The 20,792-nt window shown below is 40.1% G+C and overlaps 1 protein-coding gene across 1 annotated transcript; it reads left to right on the plus strand.

Annotated features, from left to right (window-relative positions):
• The first annotated feature begins 380 nt into the window (after positions 1-380).
• Positions 381-20,355, plus strand: ANXA9 (annexin A9). The gene is made up of 13 exons (XM_023503574.2): positions 381-767; positions 1,601-1,689; positions 1,868-1,964; positions 2,292-2,386; positions 2,628-2,741; positions 3,024-3,114; positions 4,514-4,593; positions 5,017-5,076; positions 6,236-6,320; positions 6,414-6,509; positions 6,601-6,659; positions 19,809-19,931; positions 20,147-20,355. Exons 2-13 carry the CDS (start codon positions 1,615-1,617, stop codon positions 20,207-20,209), a joined length of 1,038 nt encoding a protein of 345 aa, XP_023359342.1. The 5' UTR covers positions 381-767; positions 1,601-1,614; the 3' UTR covers positions 20,210-20,355.
• The last annotated feature ends 437 nt before the right edge of the window (positions 20,356-20,792 follow it).

Consider the following 20,792-nt stretch of genomic DNA (forward strand, 5'->3'; position numbering starts at 1 on the left):
CTTAGTCTCCCATGATCCTCACCCCCTCCCTGTGGCCTCTTGGGAATCACATTTCTGAGCTCATAGAGAATCTGATGCCTTTTCTTATAGGTCACCTTCCCCAGCCCCCACTATAGCATGCCCACCTAAAATTCCTCTTTCTGCCAAGACTTCTGGAGAGATGAGGGGGGTTTTGTCTATACAACCCCGGATTGTAAAATCTCTGCCCTGCTGCTGTGAACACAGCAGCCAGTTGTTACCCACATCCAGGGAGTAGTCTAAGGAGGTTTGGGCCGGGACCCCTTCCGGGGGCCTGTCCCTGGGGTGTCCCTCCTGGCATGTGCCCCAACAAGTTCTCCCCAAGTCTATCAAACCTGGGATCAGCCCGAGAGCCTGTCTGACTTGCCCACTCTACCCTCCCTTCAGGGAGCCGGGAGCCAGACCTGCATTCTGGTGCCCCTACCACCTGGCCCCCTTAGGGAAAATAGCACACAAAGCCCCTGTGTCTGGCGCTGAGCTCTCCCAGGGAGGCTGTGGGACAGATGAATGAGGCTAGGCTGGAACCAGGAGAAAGGCCAGGCAGGAGTGTGGGGGTGCTGTGCCCAGGTACTAGCAGATCCTCTCCCACAGATGGGAGGGGCCGAGGGCGGGAGACACCAGCTGGTCTGGTCTGGAAGGGAGGTCACCTGATTCAGAACCCAGCTTGGTCCTGCACACACCCCCTCCACTATCACCGAGAAGCTGGTCCCACACTTCGCACTGGCTAAGCCCTGTACCCTCTGTCCCAGGTAAGCTCTCTGATCTAGTGCCCCCCCCCATGATGGGGGCTCTCTGCACTCTTGGGATGGGCTGGGCAGGGCTACCTCTCACAGACACACAGGTCAACATGCCCTCATCTACCTGGGCATGGATGTGCCCATGGGTGAGAGAATCCCAGCCTAGAGCCTAAGGGGAGATGAATAGTGGTTGCGGGCCAAGCAAAGTGATAGATGGGATACAGGGGAAAAGCAGGGGTGGAGAGGAGAGGGTTCAGAAGCTGGGGCTTTGAGCGTAAAGGATGAAAAGGGGAATCCTCACCTCTCCCCACACACTCATTTCCCACCTTGCCCCGAGATTCCATCCCATTGGGAGCTCAGAAGAAACCAAGGGTCTAGTCTGTGATGGAGACATAATGCCAGTCGGAATGGTAGAAGGAGGGATGGAAAAGGAAGGCAGTGGCCATTTCTGTGGAGGTGAAGGGTAAAGACTTGTTTAAAATCTACTTTAGACCACAGGTCTGACATTAAAGGGGATCATCGCCTGGGGTTTGGGTGAGTCCTGACTACACCTGGTGGCAGTCCTAGCTGTAGCTGTACTCCTTCATTGCTATAGCCCCCAAAGGGACATAGGAACAGAGGGTCCTTTTTTCTTCTGCTTCTCTGGCTTCCAGTTTCAATCCTCATTCCCAAACCTGCCTAGCAGGTTGATGATGTTTTTTCTACACCAGAGAGAAGAAAAACTTTGGGTGGGAAGAGAAGGTGCAGGAAATGGGAAGGGGACTCTAAGCGCCGGAGGTCTAGGTGACACAAAGGACCAAGAGCAAGAAGGGAGCTCAGCTCAGCTCCTGCTTTTCTCCCCAAAGCTGTCAACAACATCATGTCTGTGAGCAATGGAAGGATGGAGTCATCCCTGGTCCATGAGATCCTCAGCCACCTGGGCTTGGCCAACAAGGTAGGACCATGAGGATATTCTAGAAAATGGGCTGGGGTGACCCAAGAGGCAGGTATGTAAAGAAAGAGCTTTTATCCACTTAGTAGATTAGACTGAGAGTCAAATCAAGGCACTAAAATGAAGCATGTGATCTTTTTCTTGGACTCAACCAAATATCGACTCCCCTATGTTTCTCTAGACTGCAGCTTGGGGTACCTTGGGGACTCTGAGGCCATTTTTGAGCTTCAACGTGGACAAGGATGTACAACGGCTGCTAGAAGCCATTGCAGGCCAAGGTGACTTTTCCCCTCTCATGGTCCTTCTCTCTGTCTTGCCTCCATGGATCAGGGTTCTCCTTTCTCTCCTCTTAAGAATTCCTTATTATACAGAGTAAGCAGGAAACTGAAAATAAATTGGGGCATGCTTATATATTGTTTAACATATTTTTTGCATGATCATTTAAAAACAAGTTACAGAAATCACCCCAGTCTAGTACCTCCTTAGCACCTGTTCTTCTCAAAGTGATTCTAGCCCCAATATATGGCCTTGGTTTTTACTACATTATATTGAATAATTCAAATTCAAAAACTCTCTGGTTGAGTTCTGCCCTCTGCCTGGTTCAGGTGTGGATCAGGGCACCATCGTGAATGTGCTGACCAACCGGAATGGTGAACAAAGGCAACTTATTGTTCGAGCCTTCCAGGAGCGCACCCAGCAGGTAAGAAGACCAAGAGGGAGTAGCCCCTTGGGAGACATTGGGACGAGCTGTTGACTTAGATAAAATGCACCCCTTTGTCCAAATGATATTGTCCCCAAGCTCATCATCTGGGTCCAGAGTGACCCAACATGAATGTGGTATTGACCTCCACAAAACTAGCTCCTTTGCCAGTACATTCTAGTCAGCATTCTCACTCTTGCCCACCCTGCTCTAGAACTTATTTACTGTATATTTATCCTAGGACTTACTGAAATCCCTGCAAGCAGCTCTTTCTGGGAGCTTGGAGAAGGTTGTGGTAGCACTGCTGAAGCCTGCAGCCCAATATGATGCCCATGAGCTAAGGGCAGCAATGAAGGTATTAGGAGAGGAAGTGGACTCCAGATGTCTTGGCTAACCTGGGAGCTGGCTCCCCAATCTCTCAATCATTCCTTGGCCCCAGGGCTGGAGGGGAGGAGACCTTCTGACATCATCACCCTATGACCTCAAAGTCTGATCTTTACTTCAATCTCATTCCTAAAGTCATTGGTCCATGCTCTCCCCCCAGGGCAGAAATGGCCACAAGCTTCCTTCTGCCCTCACTTCCACCCTTCTGACTGGCATTATGTCTGTCTCAGACTGGACCCTTGGTTTCTTCTAGGATATAAGTTCCGCTGAGGATGTAGGAGTGGAAATCCTTTCTACGCGTTCCCCACCCCAGCTACAGGAGTGTCTGACTGTCTACAAACGTGGTAAAGGGACTGAATGGCCAAGCACTTAGGAGGGAATCAATGGGGACATCCCACTGAGGGGAAAGAAACTCTCAGTCATCTCCCATCTTTCAGCTCCACCACAGTCCCTTTAGGGGAAGAGTCCTGGAGCCTAAATGATGATATTTTGCTTCCTGATGAACTCCTTAGGAGCCCTTCTCTCTGCTAGTGTCTTGGTTTCCCCTTGGAAGAAAGCCAAATGTAGTTATTCGACAAAGGAGAAGACAATTATTAGCCCTTTTAGCCTAAGGCTTGAGATTAATAATAGAGTAAGTCTCTGATAATCACAAGGATATCCATTCCTCCCTCTTCCCTATCTCTCCTCAAACCCAGCTTTCCCTACAAAACATACAAACACACTGTTATCAATCTCTGTCTCAAGCTGAATGGAGCCTGGCCCCAGCCCTGAAACTGGTGACTCTGGTCTTTCATTCCTCCCTCAGCATATCTCTTGGGTGCCAGATTCCTATGGCCATGGCCCTACCCAGCCCAGGAGCCAGATGCCTTAGCCTTGAATCTGATGCCTGCTTCTTCCCTTTACCCTTTATTCCCTTGGTTTCTCTCTACATAATAATAGCTAGTGTTTCTGTAGCACCTTAAGGTCTGTCAAACACTTTACAATTATCTCATTTGATCTTTGTAACAGCCCTGAGAGGTAGATGCTATTATCATGATCTCCATTTTTAAAATGAGGAAACTGAGGCAGAAAGAAGTTGAGTGACCCACTCGGAATCACACAGCTAGTTTCTGAGTCAATTTACCTTAGATCTTCTAATTCTAAAAGCCAGTTCTCAATTTTCCCCCTTCTCCATCCTTTTTCCTTATGTTCTTTTCCACAGAGCATCAGAATTTAGGTATCCTCTCTTCTAGCTCAGATCTAGAATCATTTTTCCCTCTCTTCTAAGAAAGAAACCCAGACTTAAGCATATTGCCTCCAAAGCTGGACTCCGTCCTTCCTCCCTTCTTCTATTCTTTCTTTCTTCCTTCCCTTTCTTTCTACCTTTCTTCCTTCCGTCCATCCTTCCTTAATACTTTCTTCTCTCACATTCTCCTTTCTTCTTCTCTTTCTTTTTTTTTTTTTCACCCCTTAGTTATTATAGTACTGCTATGGGGCTTTGAAATTGTTTAATAACAACACAAAAATCAAACAATTTCTCTCCCAACATTTGGCTGTGTTCAGAAGTATTTCCAGGGATGGGCACCTTAAATTCCAGGAGCCTGTGACTACCAGGATCATTTGGTTCTGGATCCTGGAGCTTACTGGATGCCATAGATCAGGTGCTAAGACTGGCTCTGGTAGTTCAGATGAGAAAGATTAGGAGACCATAGCAAACTTTGGTTTCCCCACTCACTCTGATATTTATTCTGGACCCTGCCCTAGATTTTCAGGTGGACATTGAAGATGATATGAGATCAGAGACAAGCGGCCTCCTGAGGGATCTGCTGCTAACATTGGCTAAGGTAAGGAAATCAGAACTTGTGTTCAATGTAAGGGATCTAGGGGAATGAAAGACGAGAGAATTCCTGTGGAAATAAAAGCAGGGAAAGGTTTCAGGGAGTGCTGGGGCTTAATTTCTGTTGGTCACACAGGATAGTGGAAAAAAGGTTGCATTTGTGGGGTCAGGAGACATAGATTTAGAATCCTAGCTGTTTTCTATTTGCCAGCTGGGTGATTTCTCTGGACCTCTGTTTCCTCATGTGTGAAATGGGGATAATCACATTCCTTCTTCTCCAAGGGAGTAGTAGCTTTGAGGGAAAATGCTTTTGCAATAAATGTGAGGTGCTGTTTTAATTCTTATTAAAGCCATTGACTTAAAAACAAGAAAAAGAAACAAAGAGCTTCCCTCTCAAAATATATCCCCTAAAATCAACACTAATTTCCAGGGTACTCGGGAGAGCTATTCTGGGATAAAGGATTATAACCTGACAAAACAGGATGCACAGGTGAGTTTGACCACCTAAAGGCAGCCCCAGCTATCCCTCTGCCCCACATGGAAAAATAATTGGGAGGGGAGAATAGGTGCCCATTCCCCAGCTTCAGGCCTTCCTGGGACATGTCTGGGAGACAAAGAAGGGTCCCACTAACACCTCTGTGTGTGTCTGACTATATGGTTCACTGCCTCACAAGAACTGAGATCACTGACTGCTGGATTCCCATGTCAGAGGCTGGTGGGGGTTAGGAAGATGATCAGGACCATCCTGGAATGGGGCCTGGCTTCAGCCCCAGAATTTGAGGGAGTCCCACCCCTGAGGAGGGTGGGAAGCCCCTGGCCCAGGGCCTGCTCCCTTTTGATAAGGCACCAGCTTCCTTTGGCCCACAGCCACATACCTCTGGGAGAGGGGAGAGGTATGGTTCTCTTCTGCACATACCATGGCTTTCTTGGCAGCTCCAGGTGGCTGACCCCTGCTGCCCTGCCATCACCATGGTGATGGGCCTCCCTTCTCCCAAGCCCTTTGCCCTTAGGGGGGTGGGGCAGGAATAGCAGCAAACAGTCCCAGAGCTGTCATGCCTACTATTGGAATAGGAGTAGGCAACCTGGTGGGCTGTCCAGGGGTGACACAAACCCAGATTTCTAACCAGTGATCATTTCAGAGGAAAGGTTCCTACATACCCTGAAACCCCCAAGGGGCAGGAAAGCACAAGTGTCTAAAATACCCAGAGTGAGCCCATCACTCTCTCCCCAAGCCAGACCTACTCCTGCCTCCCTTCTCTCTCCTCATTCTTGTTCCTCCACCCCAAGCCCAGGACAAGCCTATTAGCAAGAGCATGGTCAAAACAGGATGGAGAGCTAGGGGAGGGGCCATAACCTGTGCTAAGGATTTGGAAAAGGTTGGAGAGGAAGGGCTCTTGGGCCAGAGCCTGGGTCTGGAGGTGGAGGACATGGGAGGCAGGGAAGGGAAGTGGGTGAATTTTGGGGAAGTGAGAGAGCCCTGATGTGTAGGACAACGATACCTCATTCCTTGGGGTGATTAAGGCAGCCACGGGCCCAAGGGATGGAACATGAGACTTAGGGACTTGACCCAGGATCTTCCATGGGGAGTAGAGGATTCTGCCACAATTTTTTAGGTCCTTTGCTCTTTTTGTCTCATTTCTTCCAACCAGACATTACATGAGGCTGGAGAAACAGGCACAGGGGCAACTTGGATCACGATTTTGACCCAACGAAATACTGAACACCTCAACCAAGGTAAGATGGAATGGCAATACTCAGCTGGCTAGAGTCCCCTCTACTATGTTCAGTACCTCCCGACTTTTCTCTTTCTTCCTCCGTTCCCAATAGTATTTGATGAATACCAGAGACATAATGGTCAGGAGATAGAGGAGGGCATCCGGACCTGTTTTCATGGAAATGCCCAAACTGCTCTTCTCACCCTAGGTGAGGACCTGCTCAGAGCCCCTGGGCTCTGTTGGGATGGGAAGCTGGGGTCCTCCTAGTTGCCTTCCTCATTTTCTCCTTTGCTTTACAGCCTCCGTGATCAGGAATACTCCATTGTACTTTGCTGAAAAACTCTACCAGGCTCTCCAGGTAAGGGGGAAGACATACCCTGGAAAGAGGGAGGAGACCTAAGGTTGCAACTAATGTGACACTGGTATATTATTAACATATTATCCTCTTGATCATCTGCAAATTACTGCTTGTCTTTAATATGCAAAGATGATGAACCATAAATAGAGCTTATGCTTGGGATTCTTTTTTCAGTAGGAGTGATGGATGGTTCCATATTTACAGCCTCTACTAAAATCTTCCTCTGGTGCTTCATTGTACTGTAGAGGTAAACCTGGGTTCTCCAGGCCTATCCCACTGGAGCTCAAACACTGGCATGGTCTACCTAGATATAAAGGCTTTGGATAAGGACACAGGGGAACTATGTTGTTCACATTCAGGTGGGTGGTCTTTTTTTTCCCTTGGAAAAATTCATTTTGACTTAGAAGAGAATTATGAAATACAAATAAACATTCTAAACAGATTTTTTTTTTTTTCACAAAACCTTTCAGACTTGCAGCAAAATCTGTATAGACTTCAAATACTCAAGCATAATATACTCTCCTCTTCTCAAAGGAAGTAGCAGGAAATGTCCCTCCCTCATAGTAACCACAAAGTCTTATTGATGATTTGAGGTTTGTTGTTGTTTTTTTTTACCAGTTATGAGAAAGACAAAGTCTCAAAGTCTAAGTATCAAAGTATCAAAGTTTGTTTGTTTTTTTTTTTAATGTTAGGCAAAGGGTTGGTTTTTGGGGAGTTGGTTTTTTTGCCTTTTAATGCCTTTATTTTAAAAAATTATTTAGTATTTTATTTTTTCTCAATTACATGTAAAAATAATTTTTAACATTTGTTTTTAAAACTTTGAATTCCAAATTCTTTCTTTCTTCCTCCCTACCTCCTTTCAATGAGAAGGAAAGCAATTTAATATAGATTATACATATGTAGTCACGTAAAACATTTCCATATTAGTTTGTTGTAAAAGAAAACAGAGACCAAAAAAAAAAGGGGGATCTCAAGAAAAACAAAGTAAAAAAAAAAAAAAAAACAAACACTTCAAAGTGTATGCAGACACCATCATTTCTTTGTCTGGGAAAGGATAGCATTTTTTTCAGAGTTGTCTTGGATCATTGTATTGCTGTGAATAGCTGATTCACAGCTGATCATCTTATCATATTGCTGTTACTTTGGAGACAGCACATTTCACTTTGCATCAGCTCTTAAGTCTTTCCAGGTTTTAGAGCATCCTGCTTATTATTTCTTTATCTCCCCACCACAATTTATTTTATTTAAAGAAGCAGAATAACAACAACAACAATAATAAAAACCACAGAAAAGGAATACAAAACAAAACAAAAGAGAACATTGTCATATCCCCAGAAGAACATCAGGGAGGATTCAAAATATATAACAATACCAGTTCAAGAAAATATACATATATATTTTCTTGAACTGGTATTGCAGCTAGGGGGTGCAGTGGATAGAGCACCAGCTCTGAAGTCAGGAGGACCTGAGTTCATATCTGTCCTTAGACATTTAACACTTCCTAGCTGTGTGAACCTGGGCAAGTAAGTCACTTAGCCCCAATTACTCCAGTAAAACAAAACAAAACAAAACACACACACACACACACATATATATAAATATATTATATATAATATATATATATATTATTCATGAGTGTCCATCTTTTCTTTACTTCCTTGTAAATTGTTCTTTGGTTCTCTGCTGCATCTTTTTTTACTTTATTCTTTTTTTCCCCTTTCATCCCCACCCTGCACCCCAAGCTGTTAAGGATATTTATATATATATATATATATATGTAGATATATACATACCTACACACATTCACACACACCCCCCACATACACATAGGTTTTTCCTATCCCTGCTGACCTTTTGCTTTAATTCTGCTCTTAACTTGCTTTGCTATTACCTCCCCCCACCCATGGTTCCCTCCTTTGTCTTCTTCCTTCACCCTTTGCTTTCCCATTTGCCTATCCCTCTTCCCCTTATTTCTTTATAGATTTTGGAGGATGCTATATCCTTCATAGTATATATATATATATATATATATATATATATATATAGTGTTGCCTATTTAACCTATTCCTGATGTGAGTAGGTTCTTAGAACTATGAGCACTCCTCCCCCCTCTAATGTCTCTGTGTCTATTCTTCCTCTGCACCTCATTTGTATGACATAATTACTATTTTTACCTTAACTCTGCCCCAATCTTTCTTTTAAGCTGTCATATTATTAATGTCAATGTTAACATATGCTTTAAATTTCCCATGTTTAAAAAACATAAGCAATGTATCCTTGTTGAGTTCCTTGAAACTGATCTTTGATATTGGCTGTTATATGTTAAATTTTCAATTAGGTTCAGGTTTCATTGATAGAAAGTCCTGAAAATCTGCAAGTTCATTGAATATCCATTTTCCCATTCAAAATTATAAATAATTTTGCTGAATATGATATTTTTGACTGCAGGTTTAGTTCTTTTGATTGTCAGTAGATATGATTCTAGGACCTGTGATTTTTTAGTATGGCTTCTGATAAGTCCTATACAATTGTAACTGTAGCTCCAGTGTATTTGAATAGTTATTTTCTTGTTTTTTGTAAAATTTTCTCTTCGATCTAGGCGTCTTGAAATTTGGCAATAATGTTACTAGGTGTTTTCCACAAAGGCTCTTCTTGAGGTAGTGATTGGCAGATTTTTTTTTTCTACTTTCCCCTTGTGTTCTATCACTCTAGGACAATTTTTATGGATTATTTTTTGCATTATTGTGTCAAGATCCTTTTGTTTGGTCACAGCTTTCTAGTAGTCCAACTTGTTTTATATTTTCTCAATCTGTTCTCCAAATCTATCGTTTTTTTCTTATGTTTCACATTCTGTTCTATTTTCCCATTCTTTATAATCTATTTTGTTATTGCTTGGTCTCTCATAGCTTCATTGGCTTCCCCTTGTCCAATTCTAATTTTCAAAGAGTTATTTTTGTCTTTGAGACTCTGTATCTCCTTTTCTAGTTGGCTAACATTTTTTTTTTAATAATCTTATTTTTCTTGGATGGTTTTTGTTAGTTTTTCCTCAGTGAATCGCATTTGATTTTTAAATTCTGTTTTGAGTTCTTCTGTAAATTCTCTCTTATGTAAAAATGGTAGGGAGCCATTTCACATTACTCTTTGGGATACAATCTTTTGCTAAAGTGTCCTCCTCTGAAGATGAATCCCAGTCTTCCCATTTTCCATAGTAGGTTTCTATGGTGGGGTTCTTTCTTCTTTACCAGTTCTTTTTTCTTGGTTTTTTTTTAATTAAGAAGTATTAGTATAAACTCCTCTAATCTTGGAGTTGGGGGTATTTCTGGCTTCACCTCAGCTCTCCCCTCTGAAAGAACCCCAAACCTCTTAGAGCTCCACCTTCCTGTAAGTGCCAGCAGCCCACAGCGTCCTGCTGTTTCCACACTCAGCAGATACTGGTTCTTTCTTTGCGCAGGGCTGGGTCTTTGCAACACAGCTGGGCCCAAGGGCTGAACATTCCCTCAGTCCTCCCCGACTCAAATCTCAACTCCAGAGTCTAGGAGGTGAAAGTTTCTGTGGTTCCTTCTGAGGCTCCAACCACATCCAGCTAGCCCCGGGGCTCCCCACAAGGTATTTCTATGGAGTTGGCTCAGAGGTGTTTGCCCTTTATCAGATTAATCCTAGCCCTGAGTCTTTCTTCAGATCTTCTCCAGTCTTTCTTTAGATCTTCTTAGGTTGTATCTGGAGAATCTCTGTTCTGCCCTAAATCTTCTTGATTTTTCACAAGTCCATGTTTGTCCTGAGGCACAAATTAGTTCCATTTGTGGGGAAAATTGGGAGAATTTAAAATTTATCAACCTATTCTGCCATCATCTCAGAATATTCCTTCCTATTTATTACACAATTGTATACCACCACACTCAGAAGTCATAATTTGTTCAGCCATTTCCCAATTTAATGGGCATGCCCTCAATTTCCAAATCTTTGTCACCAAAAAAGAGCTGCCATAAATATTTTTGTATATATAAGTCCTTTTCCTTTTTAAAAAATCTCTTTTGGAATACAGCCCTAGATCAAAGAGTTTGGTTTTATATCACTTGGAACATAGTTTCAGTTGCTCTACAGAATAGTTAAATCAGTTCACAATTCCACCACCAACAATGCATTAATATCTCATTTTCCCCACATCCCCTCCAATATTTGTCATTTTCCTTTTCTGTTCTATTAGTCAATCTAATAGGTATGAGGTAGTGCTTCAAAACTGCTTTAATTTGAATTTCTTCAGTCAATAGTGAACTAGAGCATTTTTCATAGGACTATAGATAGCTTTGATTACTTCATCTGAAAAGTGTTCATATCTTTTGATCATTTATCAATGGGGGAATAGCTCTCATTTTTATAATTTTGACTCAGTTCTTTATATGCCTAAGTAATGAGGTCCTTATCAGAGGAACTTGCTTCAAAACTTTTTTTCATAGTTACTATTAGTAATTGTATTTCCCTCCATCTTATTTCTCTTCCCTCCCCCTTCTTGTTTACTTTGTTCTCTTTCTCCTTTCACTCTCTATCTTCTCAAAAATGTTTTGCTTCTGACTAACTACTTCAACCCCTGATCTGCCTCTTTCTATGACTCCCTCCCTTCTTATCCCCTTCCCCTCCTCCTTTCCTGTAGGATAAGATAGATTTCTATACAGGTTGGCAGTATTTAAAATAACGCTTTACAACGCTGGCTACAAGATGGTGAATTTTGACCATAGAAATTCTCGAAGCTTCTGAATGTATAGATAAATTGGTGTCTTTGCTTAGTAGAAGCGGGGCTACCCACACTGTTGAGATCCCATCTGTAGGTCCTCCATTTTTTTGAAGTAAATGATGGATTGGCATTAACCTGTCTATATCCCTAATCCAGCCCCTTGTGACTAAAACATTTATTCTGTTAGGGCTGTGGCAGAAAACTTATTGTGCACCAAAAGTCAAGGTGGCCTCTGTACTCCCTCTTGGCAGAGTCCTATACCCTAGCATTACTCAAAGGCTTGTTAAGGTTGGAATTTATGAGTATAAAACAATGTAAAGTTATCTAGCTCTTGTAGGGATTGAATCCTAAGCTTCATTGTCTTACACATTGTACTTGCTTAATAAATGTTTGTGGAATTGTTACATATAGAAACCTTAATTGGAGTTGATAAGATCAATGAGGAATACATTTATGCATGCAAGCTTGCATACATACACACATATATACTTGTATGGTTGTTTTAAATATCAGTGTTTTACTTTTTTACCTTTTGTCTGAAGATATAATAATCTGGTGTTTGAACCTCTTTAGTCAAGGATTTGAGGCTGCGCTCAAGGTGACAATGATTCACTAAGAGAACATAATCTAATTTCCTCAGTTTCCTCATTTGTACAATAAAGGAATTGGCCTATATCAAAATTGCAGAATTTTTGAGCTGAAAGAGATCTGTGACTATATCCATACTACAAAGTTTTTTTTTTTTTTTTTAAAGAGTTCTAATGAGAGTGTTTCAGGAAAGTTGGGGTAAAAAGCAGCTGAGCCACATGAGGACAGCAGTTAACAAAATTTTATTACTTCTCAAAAAAAATATTTCTTCTCACAAAGGGAGAAAGAGATATCAACAGGGAAGAGTCTCTAGGAATCACACTGTGGGGAAATATAACAAAAGCCAGAGCTCCTTGGAGCTAAAATTTATATGAAATTTCTTTTATCATTTTAATTTATTGTTTATTAGCATTCTTTCCTTTTTACATTTTGAGTTCTAAATTCTCTTCCTTCTAGCCCTTTCCCCATGCACTGAGAAGACAAGCAATAGGATATCAATTATATATGTGGAATCATACAAACCATATTTCCATTGTAGCCATATTTCAAAAAAGCAAGAAAAATAAAGTGAGAAAATTATGCTTCATTTTGTACTCAGAGTTCGTCAGTGTTCTCTCTTAGATGTGGATCTCATTTTTTTACATCTTGAACTCTTTGGAATTGTCTTAGATTCTTGTATGAAACAGAGTAGTCATGTCTTTCACAGTTGATCCTCATTGCTTTTACTATGACAGTGATCTCCCAGTTGTCACTTTACTTTGCATCAGTTCATATAGGTCTTATCATGTTTTTTCTGAATCCATCTTCCTCATCATTTTTTGAAGCACAATAGTACTCCATCACAATCATTTTCCTCAATTTGTTTAGCTATTGCCCAATTGACAAGCATCCCTCAATTTCTAATTCTTTGCCACCACAAAAAATTGCTGCTATAAATATATTTGTACATAGAGATTCTTTTATTTTTCCTTGGATCTCTTTGGGATACAGACCTAGTAGTGGTATTACTGGGTCAAAGGGTATATACATGTTTTTTTTTTTTTTCCAGAATGACTGACCTAGATCACTACTCTATCAGCACTTTTTTAGTATATCTATTTTCCCTTCCTCCCCTTCAGCATGTCATTTCTGATAAGTATAAAGTGTTACATTAGAGTTGTTTTAACTTGCATTTCTCTAATCTATAGGGACTTAGAGCATTTTAAAATATGACTATAAATAGCTTGATTTCATCTTCAAAAAACTGACTTTCTATCCTTTGACCATTTATCAATTGGGTAATGGCTTTTATTTTTACAAATTTGACTCAGTTCTATAATCAGTATATTTTCAAGAAGTGAGGCCTATATCAGAGAAACTTTCTGTAAAAATTAAATATTACTTCATTGTCTGTGTCATCTTTTAGCATAATGTACTTTCCCTGGTTATCCCTTTTAATTAGGTCTGGTTTTGCTTTTGCTTTGTCTGAGATCACAATTGCTATCCCTACCTTTTTTACTTCAGCTGAAGCATGTTATATTCTGTTCCACCTCCTTATTTTAATTCTGTGTGTCTGTCTTTGTGTTTCAAGTGTGTTTTTGCAAATAATATATTGTTGGATTCCAATTTCTAATCCATTTTGCTATCTGCTTCCTTTTGGGGTAAACTTAACCCATTCACATTCACAGTTATGATTACTAACCATGTATTCCTCTCCATTTTTTCCTATTCCTTCCTTTCTTCATTTGTTCTTTTGTTACTTCCTTCTTTTTCCTCCTCCTCCTCCTCCTCTTCCTCCTTCCCCCCTCTTCCTCTCTTCTTTCTCCCCCTCTTCCTCCCCTTTTCTCTCCTCCTCCTCCTCCCCTTTCTTCTCCCCCTTCTTCTTCCTCTCCTCTCCCTCCTTCTCCTCCTCCTTCTTCTCTCTCTCTCTCTCTCTTTCTTCTCCTCTCTTTATCCCCCTTGTCACTCCTCAAAAATTCATTTTGCTTTTAAACACTACCATCCCTTTTTTATCCTTTTCATCTCTTTTCTCTTATCTCCTTTCCCTCCTATTTTTCTATTGGATAAGTTACATTTCTATATACAACTGAGTGTGTTTATTCTTCTGAATAATTTGAACCAATTTCAATGAGAGTGAAGTTCAGGCATTGCCTGTCATCCTTCATTTTCTTCTCCATTGTAAAAGTTCTTCCTTGCATGACTCTTTTATGTAAGAAGATTTTTTTCCATTCTACTTCTCTCTTCCCCTTTTTCCTAATGTATCCTTCCTTCTCACTCCTACATTTTTTGAGATCATTTCAACATTATCAGCCCACACTTTTTGTCTATGTAGTTTTAACTGCCATAATAATGATAACGTTTCTAGACAGACAAGTATCAGCTTCCCATGTAAGAATGCAAATAATTTAACTTTATTGAAGCCCTTATGATTACTTGTTCATGTTTATGTTTTCATGCTTCTCTTGAGTCTTGTGTTTGAACATCACATTTTCTATTCAGTTAGTTCTCTTCTTTTCATCAGGAATGCTTGAAAATTATCTATTTCATTAAATATACTCTTTCTCCTGAAGGATTACACTCATTTTTGCTGGGTAGGATATTCTTAGTTTTAATTCTAGCTCCTTTGTCTTTCAGAATATCATTTCCCAAGCCCTCTGATCCTTTAAATGTAGAGAGTACTAAATCTTATATAATCTTGATTGTGGTTCCATGTTATTTTGAATTGTTTCTTTCTGGCTTCTCAAAGTATTTTCTTTTTGACCTGGAAGTTCTGACATTTGGCTATAATATTCCCGGGAGTTTTGATTTTGGAATCTCTGTATTTGGGATCAGGAGATGATTGGTGGGTTCTTCCAATTTCTATTTGACCCTCTGGACTTAAGATATCAGAGTTCCCTTGTGACCAATCCCCAGTGCTCCTCTCTGCCCTGGAACTATGACCCACAACTGCATATGGGCAATAGAGTTGCCAGTCAGTGCCAGCTGCACCCACAGATATCAGTATTCTCTGAATCTCTTTCCAACCATCAGTCTGTCATACTATCACTGGGCTGAGAATTCCAAAAGCTGATACTGTTTTCACCACCAAATATGTGAGCTCTAGACTAGCCTATACTTCTGATGCTACAAAAAAAGTCTCACCTCAACTTTTTGTTGCTTCTGTTGCTTTAAAATTTGATTTGGGGCATTATTTCAAAGTTGTTTGCAGAAGTATTTTAGGAGTTCAACTGGCACCTAATCCATCATCTTGGCCCCACCTCAAATTTATATAGACTTTTAGACAAAGAGACAGCATGATGCTGTTGCCCTATTTATTGTAACAATAAAGTAAGGGTATTTTCTAACTTGGCTAACAAGAATGGAAGAATGAGGAACAGGATATAGGGAACATAACCCTAATTGTACAGCTAAACAAGAGACTGAAAGGGATTCGTGTTCAGTCTCTAAGTTTATTAACCTTGGTATACATATATCCTGGGAAGCTGGGACTCCACCATTCAAAATGGTTTTTATTGGTCAACAGAAGAGAGAGAAGGAATAAGTATTTATATATCATCTACAATGCATCACGCTCTGTGCTAAGGATCTTACAAGTATTATCTCATATGAACCTCACAAGGAGTAAATTTTTTTATTTTATTTTTTCCAGTTGAGAAAACTGAGGCAAACAGAAATTAAGTGACTTGCTAAATGTCACACATCTACTAAATGTAAGAGGTCAAGTTTGAATTTTGATATTATTTTATTGTCTATGTAACATTTTAGCTTAATGTAGTTTCCCTGTTTATCTATTTTAATTAGGCTTAATTTTGCTTTTGCTTTGTCTGAGATCACAATGCTAACTCTGCCTTTTTTACTTCAGCTGAAACATCAGATTCTGTTCCAGCTCTTTATTTTAATTCTGTGTGTATCTTTCTGTTTCAAGTGTATTTATTGTAAATAACATATTGTTGGATTCCAATTTCCAATCCATTCTACTATATGTTTCCTTTTATGAATAAACCTATCCCATTTACATACATAATTATTACTAAACATGTGTTTCCCTCCATCCCATTTTCCTTCTGTCTCTGTCTGTCTGTCTGCCTCTCTTCTTCTTCTTCTCTCTTTCTCTCTCTGTCTCTGTCTCTGTCTCTTTCTCTTAGCTTTCCTTTTTTTCTCATAGTATTTTATTTTCCCAACTACATGTAAAGATGGTTTTCAACATTTATTTTTGTAAGAATTTGAGTTCCAAATTTTTTCTTCTTCTCTTCTTTACCTCCCCTCTCTCCAAGACAGCAAGCAGTCTGACATAGGTTATGTATGTACAATTATTTAAAACATATTTCCAAATTAATCACATGATAAAAGAAAAATTAAAACAAAAGGAAAAAACCATAAGAAAGAAAAAGCAAACAAGCAAAAAAAGGTGAAAATAGTATGCTTTAATCCTCATTCAATCTTTCTCCCTTTGGAAATAGATGTCATTTTTTCATTCAAAGTCCATGAATCCATTATCCCTTAAAGCAGTTTGTTTTACTTGGGGATAACTTTAATTGCTGGGAAGTCATTAATGTTTTGTTTATTTTTCTCATGATATTAAGCTGAAATTTGCCTCTTTAAAACTTTTGGCTATTGTTCCTAATTCTATCCTCCAGGGCCAAACATGACAAGTCTCATCCTCTTTCCATATGACAACTTAAATACAACCATCATATTCCTATCGAGTCTTCTTTTCTCCAGGATGTCAGCAATGGCCCTTCCAAATTTACAAGGAAGATGTTTCCTATTGTTATTACCATTAGCACAAAATCTAATCCTTTCATTTTAGATTCATCCAGATTCTGTTCCATATTCTCCAAACTAAAATTGGACACCTCAAATTTTAGAAATAATAACATTGTGCAAAATTCAGATTTTTTTTTGGTAATCAATATTGCTGTCACACTTGTTAAATCCTTATAAAATCCTATGTGGGGAAAAAAATAAGAAATGAATAGATTTTTAAGTGAAGAAACTGTGTGCTTGGGGGCTCCCATTTTTTATGCTGGTCCCCAAAGTGACATGTGACCCTTACTATAACAGATTTGACTATTGTAATGTCAATAGTGCCTATACAACTTTAAAGAGTAAATATCAGATTCATTTATTATTTTGTTTAAATGTCTGTCCAATAAGCATATTTCTAACTCAGTTGGTAACTAACATAGCATCTTTTAATTAAGAACAAACTTTATTTGTGAAAATGTCCATTTATCTTTACTCGTATGAGAAAGTGGCAAAAAAAATTATGAGATTTAGAAAACCAAACTTGTGGGAAGGTTTATTTAGTGTAGATTTAGACCTGTTTTTTAAGTTTTAAATCTCCACCATCCCACCAGTGAGCTGCTATGGCCAGAGTGGGACAGGAAAGAAAAAATAGGTTTGGAGTTGTCTGTGGATACTTTAGCTTCAAGAAATCTGACAGAATTTCTCTCAGAGAGATGGTAGTATGGTATAGAGATGAGAGCATTAGACTGGGGTTAGGAGACCAGAATTCTCATGCCAACTTTCTCTATGATTTTGGAACAGCTCAATCTGTACTCTGGACTCAGATTCCTCATCTGTAAAAGAAGTAGTTGTTCTAGTCCCTTCTGGATGTGACATCTAAAGTTGTTCTCAGATCAACTCTAAGTTAAGCTGCATTTTGGGCTGCATTTCATCTCATAATAGAAAGCAGCTCAGGGCAGCAAGATGAATTTTGTATCATCAGAAGATCTAGGCCTGAATCCCTATGTTGCTGCCTGCTTTTGTGATTTTGACCAAGTTATATCATTTCTTTAAACCTTGATCCTTTCATATATAAAATAGGATGGGGATAGCTACTGACATAGTTGCCAGAGCACTGTTCAAATCCAGACTCAAACATTTAGTAGCTATATAATCAGGGACAAGTCACTTAACCACCATTAACCCCAGAACCTTGTGTCTACTGCTCCCATCTACCCCTCTTGTCATTTCCAAAACAGGGGTCCTCAAACTTTTTAAATAGGGGGCCAGTTCACTGTCCCTTAGACTGTTGGAGGGCCGGACTATAGTAAAAACAAAAACTTTGTTTTGTGAGCCTTTAAATAAACTTCATAGCCCTGGGTGAGGGGGATAAACGTCCTCAGCTGCTGCATCTGGCCCACAGGCCGTAGTTTGAGGACCCCTGGTTTAGAGACTTGAAGCCTCTAGAAGCCATCTTCTCTATTCCTTTTCCTTTCAGCAAGATGACTCTTCACTAAAATCAGAAGATGGCTTCTGAGATTCCTTCCTGCTCTAAATATAGACTCTAAAGACTTATCCCATAATAATAGTAAACCTAATACACTATAAGAATCTGAAGCTTCAGAAATTAAATTAATTTAGTTTAGCTCTAATTCCAAGTATATTTTGACAAATAGAGGCAAACACTCATATGGCAATATAATTCTAGTGATATGTATACTTGAAAGCTGGAACTATTATCAAGTAAGCTCTGGTGTCAAGCAAACTATTCAATTAACTAGATGATCCCATTCCTTAACAAGAGTACTTTAGATAAAGATAAATTTATTGATTTTATTAATTCTAAATATATATACTATAAACTATATTAGTACCAAAACCCTCTGTTGTAAAAATGTGTTAACTTATTTCCATTAGAAAATAGAATAAGCATTTAAGAAATAAAGATTACAACTTACTATGTTTGTATCACTATATTCCGCAAATGTCTCCATTTTAAATTTGCACATTCTTTTTTATACACTCACGGCACTGCCCAGAAAGCAAAAGGTAGAAAAAATCATTGATGTTGGACCCAAGGCCAAAGAATAAAAAAATGAGGCAAGAAAAAAGGAATATAACATGACTCTTATCATAACATGAGCAAAGGCCAAAACTAGACTCCAAGAATCTTTGCTTTGTTTTCTTGAAAATTCAGGTGAACTGAGAGACAGTGATCAATTTATTTGTAGTTTTATGAAGTATAAGAAATCAAAGAACAGAATTGGGTAGGTTGGGGAAAGCAAGGCAATTAGTTATAGGGCTGGCAGCATCCTGTGTGGGGACAACACAATTAGCTGGAAATTGGAAATGAGAGGCTGGTAATAACTCCCTTCTTCCCTCTGGTGACTAAGGGATGTTCATTGTTTGAGTCTACCACACTTCTCTGAATAATAAAGCACACATAGCTTGGTGGTATAAAGACCAGATTTCCTAGTGTCCACCTGCATCCTTCAAGGGTAACAGATTTCCTTGAAACAAGAACAGAGCAATGATTAGCAGGAGAATTGAACTTCTAGACTTCACTCATAGGCAGAGACAAATCTGGCTTGAGCAATCATTCTAAATGGGACAGTAATACAGAATAGGATCAACTATAGAATCCATTATAAAATGATACAAAATCCATTTAATTTCTTCACCTCCTTCTCAGAGTGGTATTAAGGGAATTAGAAACTATTTCCTGTAGGCATTTCCTTGTGAATTATAAAGACGATGTCAATCTTAGGGTTTTGGGTCCAGTTTTCAGTTCCTTCTGCCTGTATGTTCAGGACCTATCAAAGCTGGCGGTAGTATCAGGTGACAGATGAAAAAGGGTACCACTCAATTGGGATCCTTGGCTAATGCCATAGGATGCTGCGAGACACTCGGATCAAGTTGTCCTTTCTAAATCATTCTTACCCAAAGGCAGCAAGCCTTTATGGGTAATGTCTCTTGGTCCTTTTTGTCTATTGGATAATTCAGAACCTCTTCCTTTTTTGACCCCATTTTGAGGATCGGTGATTCAGTTACACTGTTCATTCCTTGCCATCGGCATCCATTTGCCTAATATTTAATTATCCCTTGCCCATTTCCCCCTTCTCTAGGGAGCTGAGCCAAACTACCAAGTCTTGATGCGCATCCTCATCTCTCGAAGCGAGACTGACCTCCTAAGCATAAGAGCAGAGTTCAAGAAGAAGTTTGGAAAGTCCCTCTATTCATCTCTCCAGGTCAGACCAGGATAAGGGACCCACTCCTGAGGGGCAATTCACTCGCTTGTGCCCCAGAGTCCTCTTCACATTCTGTCACCATTAGTCCTATGGGTTCAATTCAGAGTTAGGGGCTCCAGGGAGGGTATTTCTCCCTGTGGGTAGTGCGCTGGGGGGAACTGAATCTGGAACGTGGTGGGAATGGGCTTATTGATACTTGATTCCCCTCTCTTCAGGAGGCCATGAGAGGGGACTGCCGGTCAGCTTTACTGGCCCTATGCCGGGCTGAAGACATTTGACACGCAGCCCCCAGGACCTTGTGTCTACTGCTCCCATCTACCCCTCTTGTCTAAGGATTAGAGACTTGAAGGCTCTAGAGGCCATCTTCTCTATTCTTTTTCCTTTAAACAAGATGACTCTTAACTAAAACCAAAAAGGAATCTCTCATCTGCCCCTAAATTTCATCTATAACCTCGATAGGATTCTACTAAAACCTATATGCCAGAGTTAAGGATAATCTGCTCTCCTGGCTTCTAGCTCTGCCCTGGCTCTTCCAGTCTTTACAAGGCACTTATGTTCAGTGGAGAACCTCACAAGTGCCTAAACTCTACAGGCAAATTTATGGTTTGTGTTCTCTTGGCGGGGAGCTGGAGAGGCTTTGATCTGCACTTTCAAAACACAAACAGGAACTGTTTTCAGATCCACTTCCTCTACTATGTATCCTCTTGTCTGTTTCCCAGACTCACCATTCATTCTTCCTTGGGGAAGAAAGACAATAATATAGACCAACAATTAAGAAAAGCGTCAGAAGGCAGAAGTTACTAAATCAGAGGCTGCAAGAGAGGAAATATCTTCCATGTTAGGTAGATATAAGGAATTGGG

Source organism: Sarcophilus harrisii, chromosome 4 (assembly GCF_902635505.1).
Source record: "Sarcophilus harrisii chromosome 4, mSarHar1.11, whole genome shotgun sequence".
In the NCBI taxonomy this organism is placed as follows: domain Eukaryota; kingdom Metazoa; phylum Chordata; class Mammalia; order Dasyuromorphia; family Dasyuridae; genus Sarcophilus; species Sarcophilus harrisii.

Coding starts and splice junctions, on each gene's coding strand:
- ANXA9 (XM_023503574.2), top strand. CDS start 1,615: ATGTCTGTGAGCAATGGAAGGATGGAGTCATCCCTGGTCCATGAGATC. Junction 1,690..1,867: donor ACCTGGGCTTGGCCAACAAG/GTAGGACCATGA, acceptor ATGTTTCTCTAG/ACTGCAGCTTGGGGTACCTT. Junction 19,932..20,146: donor CCCTCTATTCATCTCTCCAG/GTCAGACCAGGA, acceptor CCCTCTCTTCAG/GAGGCCATGAGAGGGGACTG.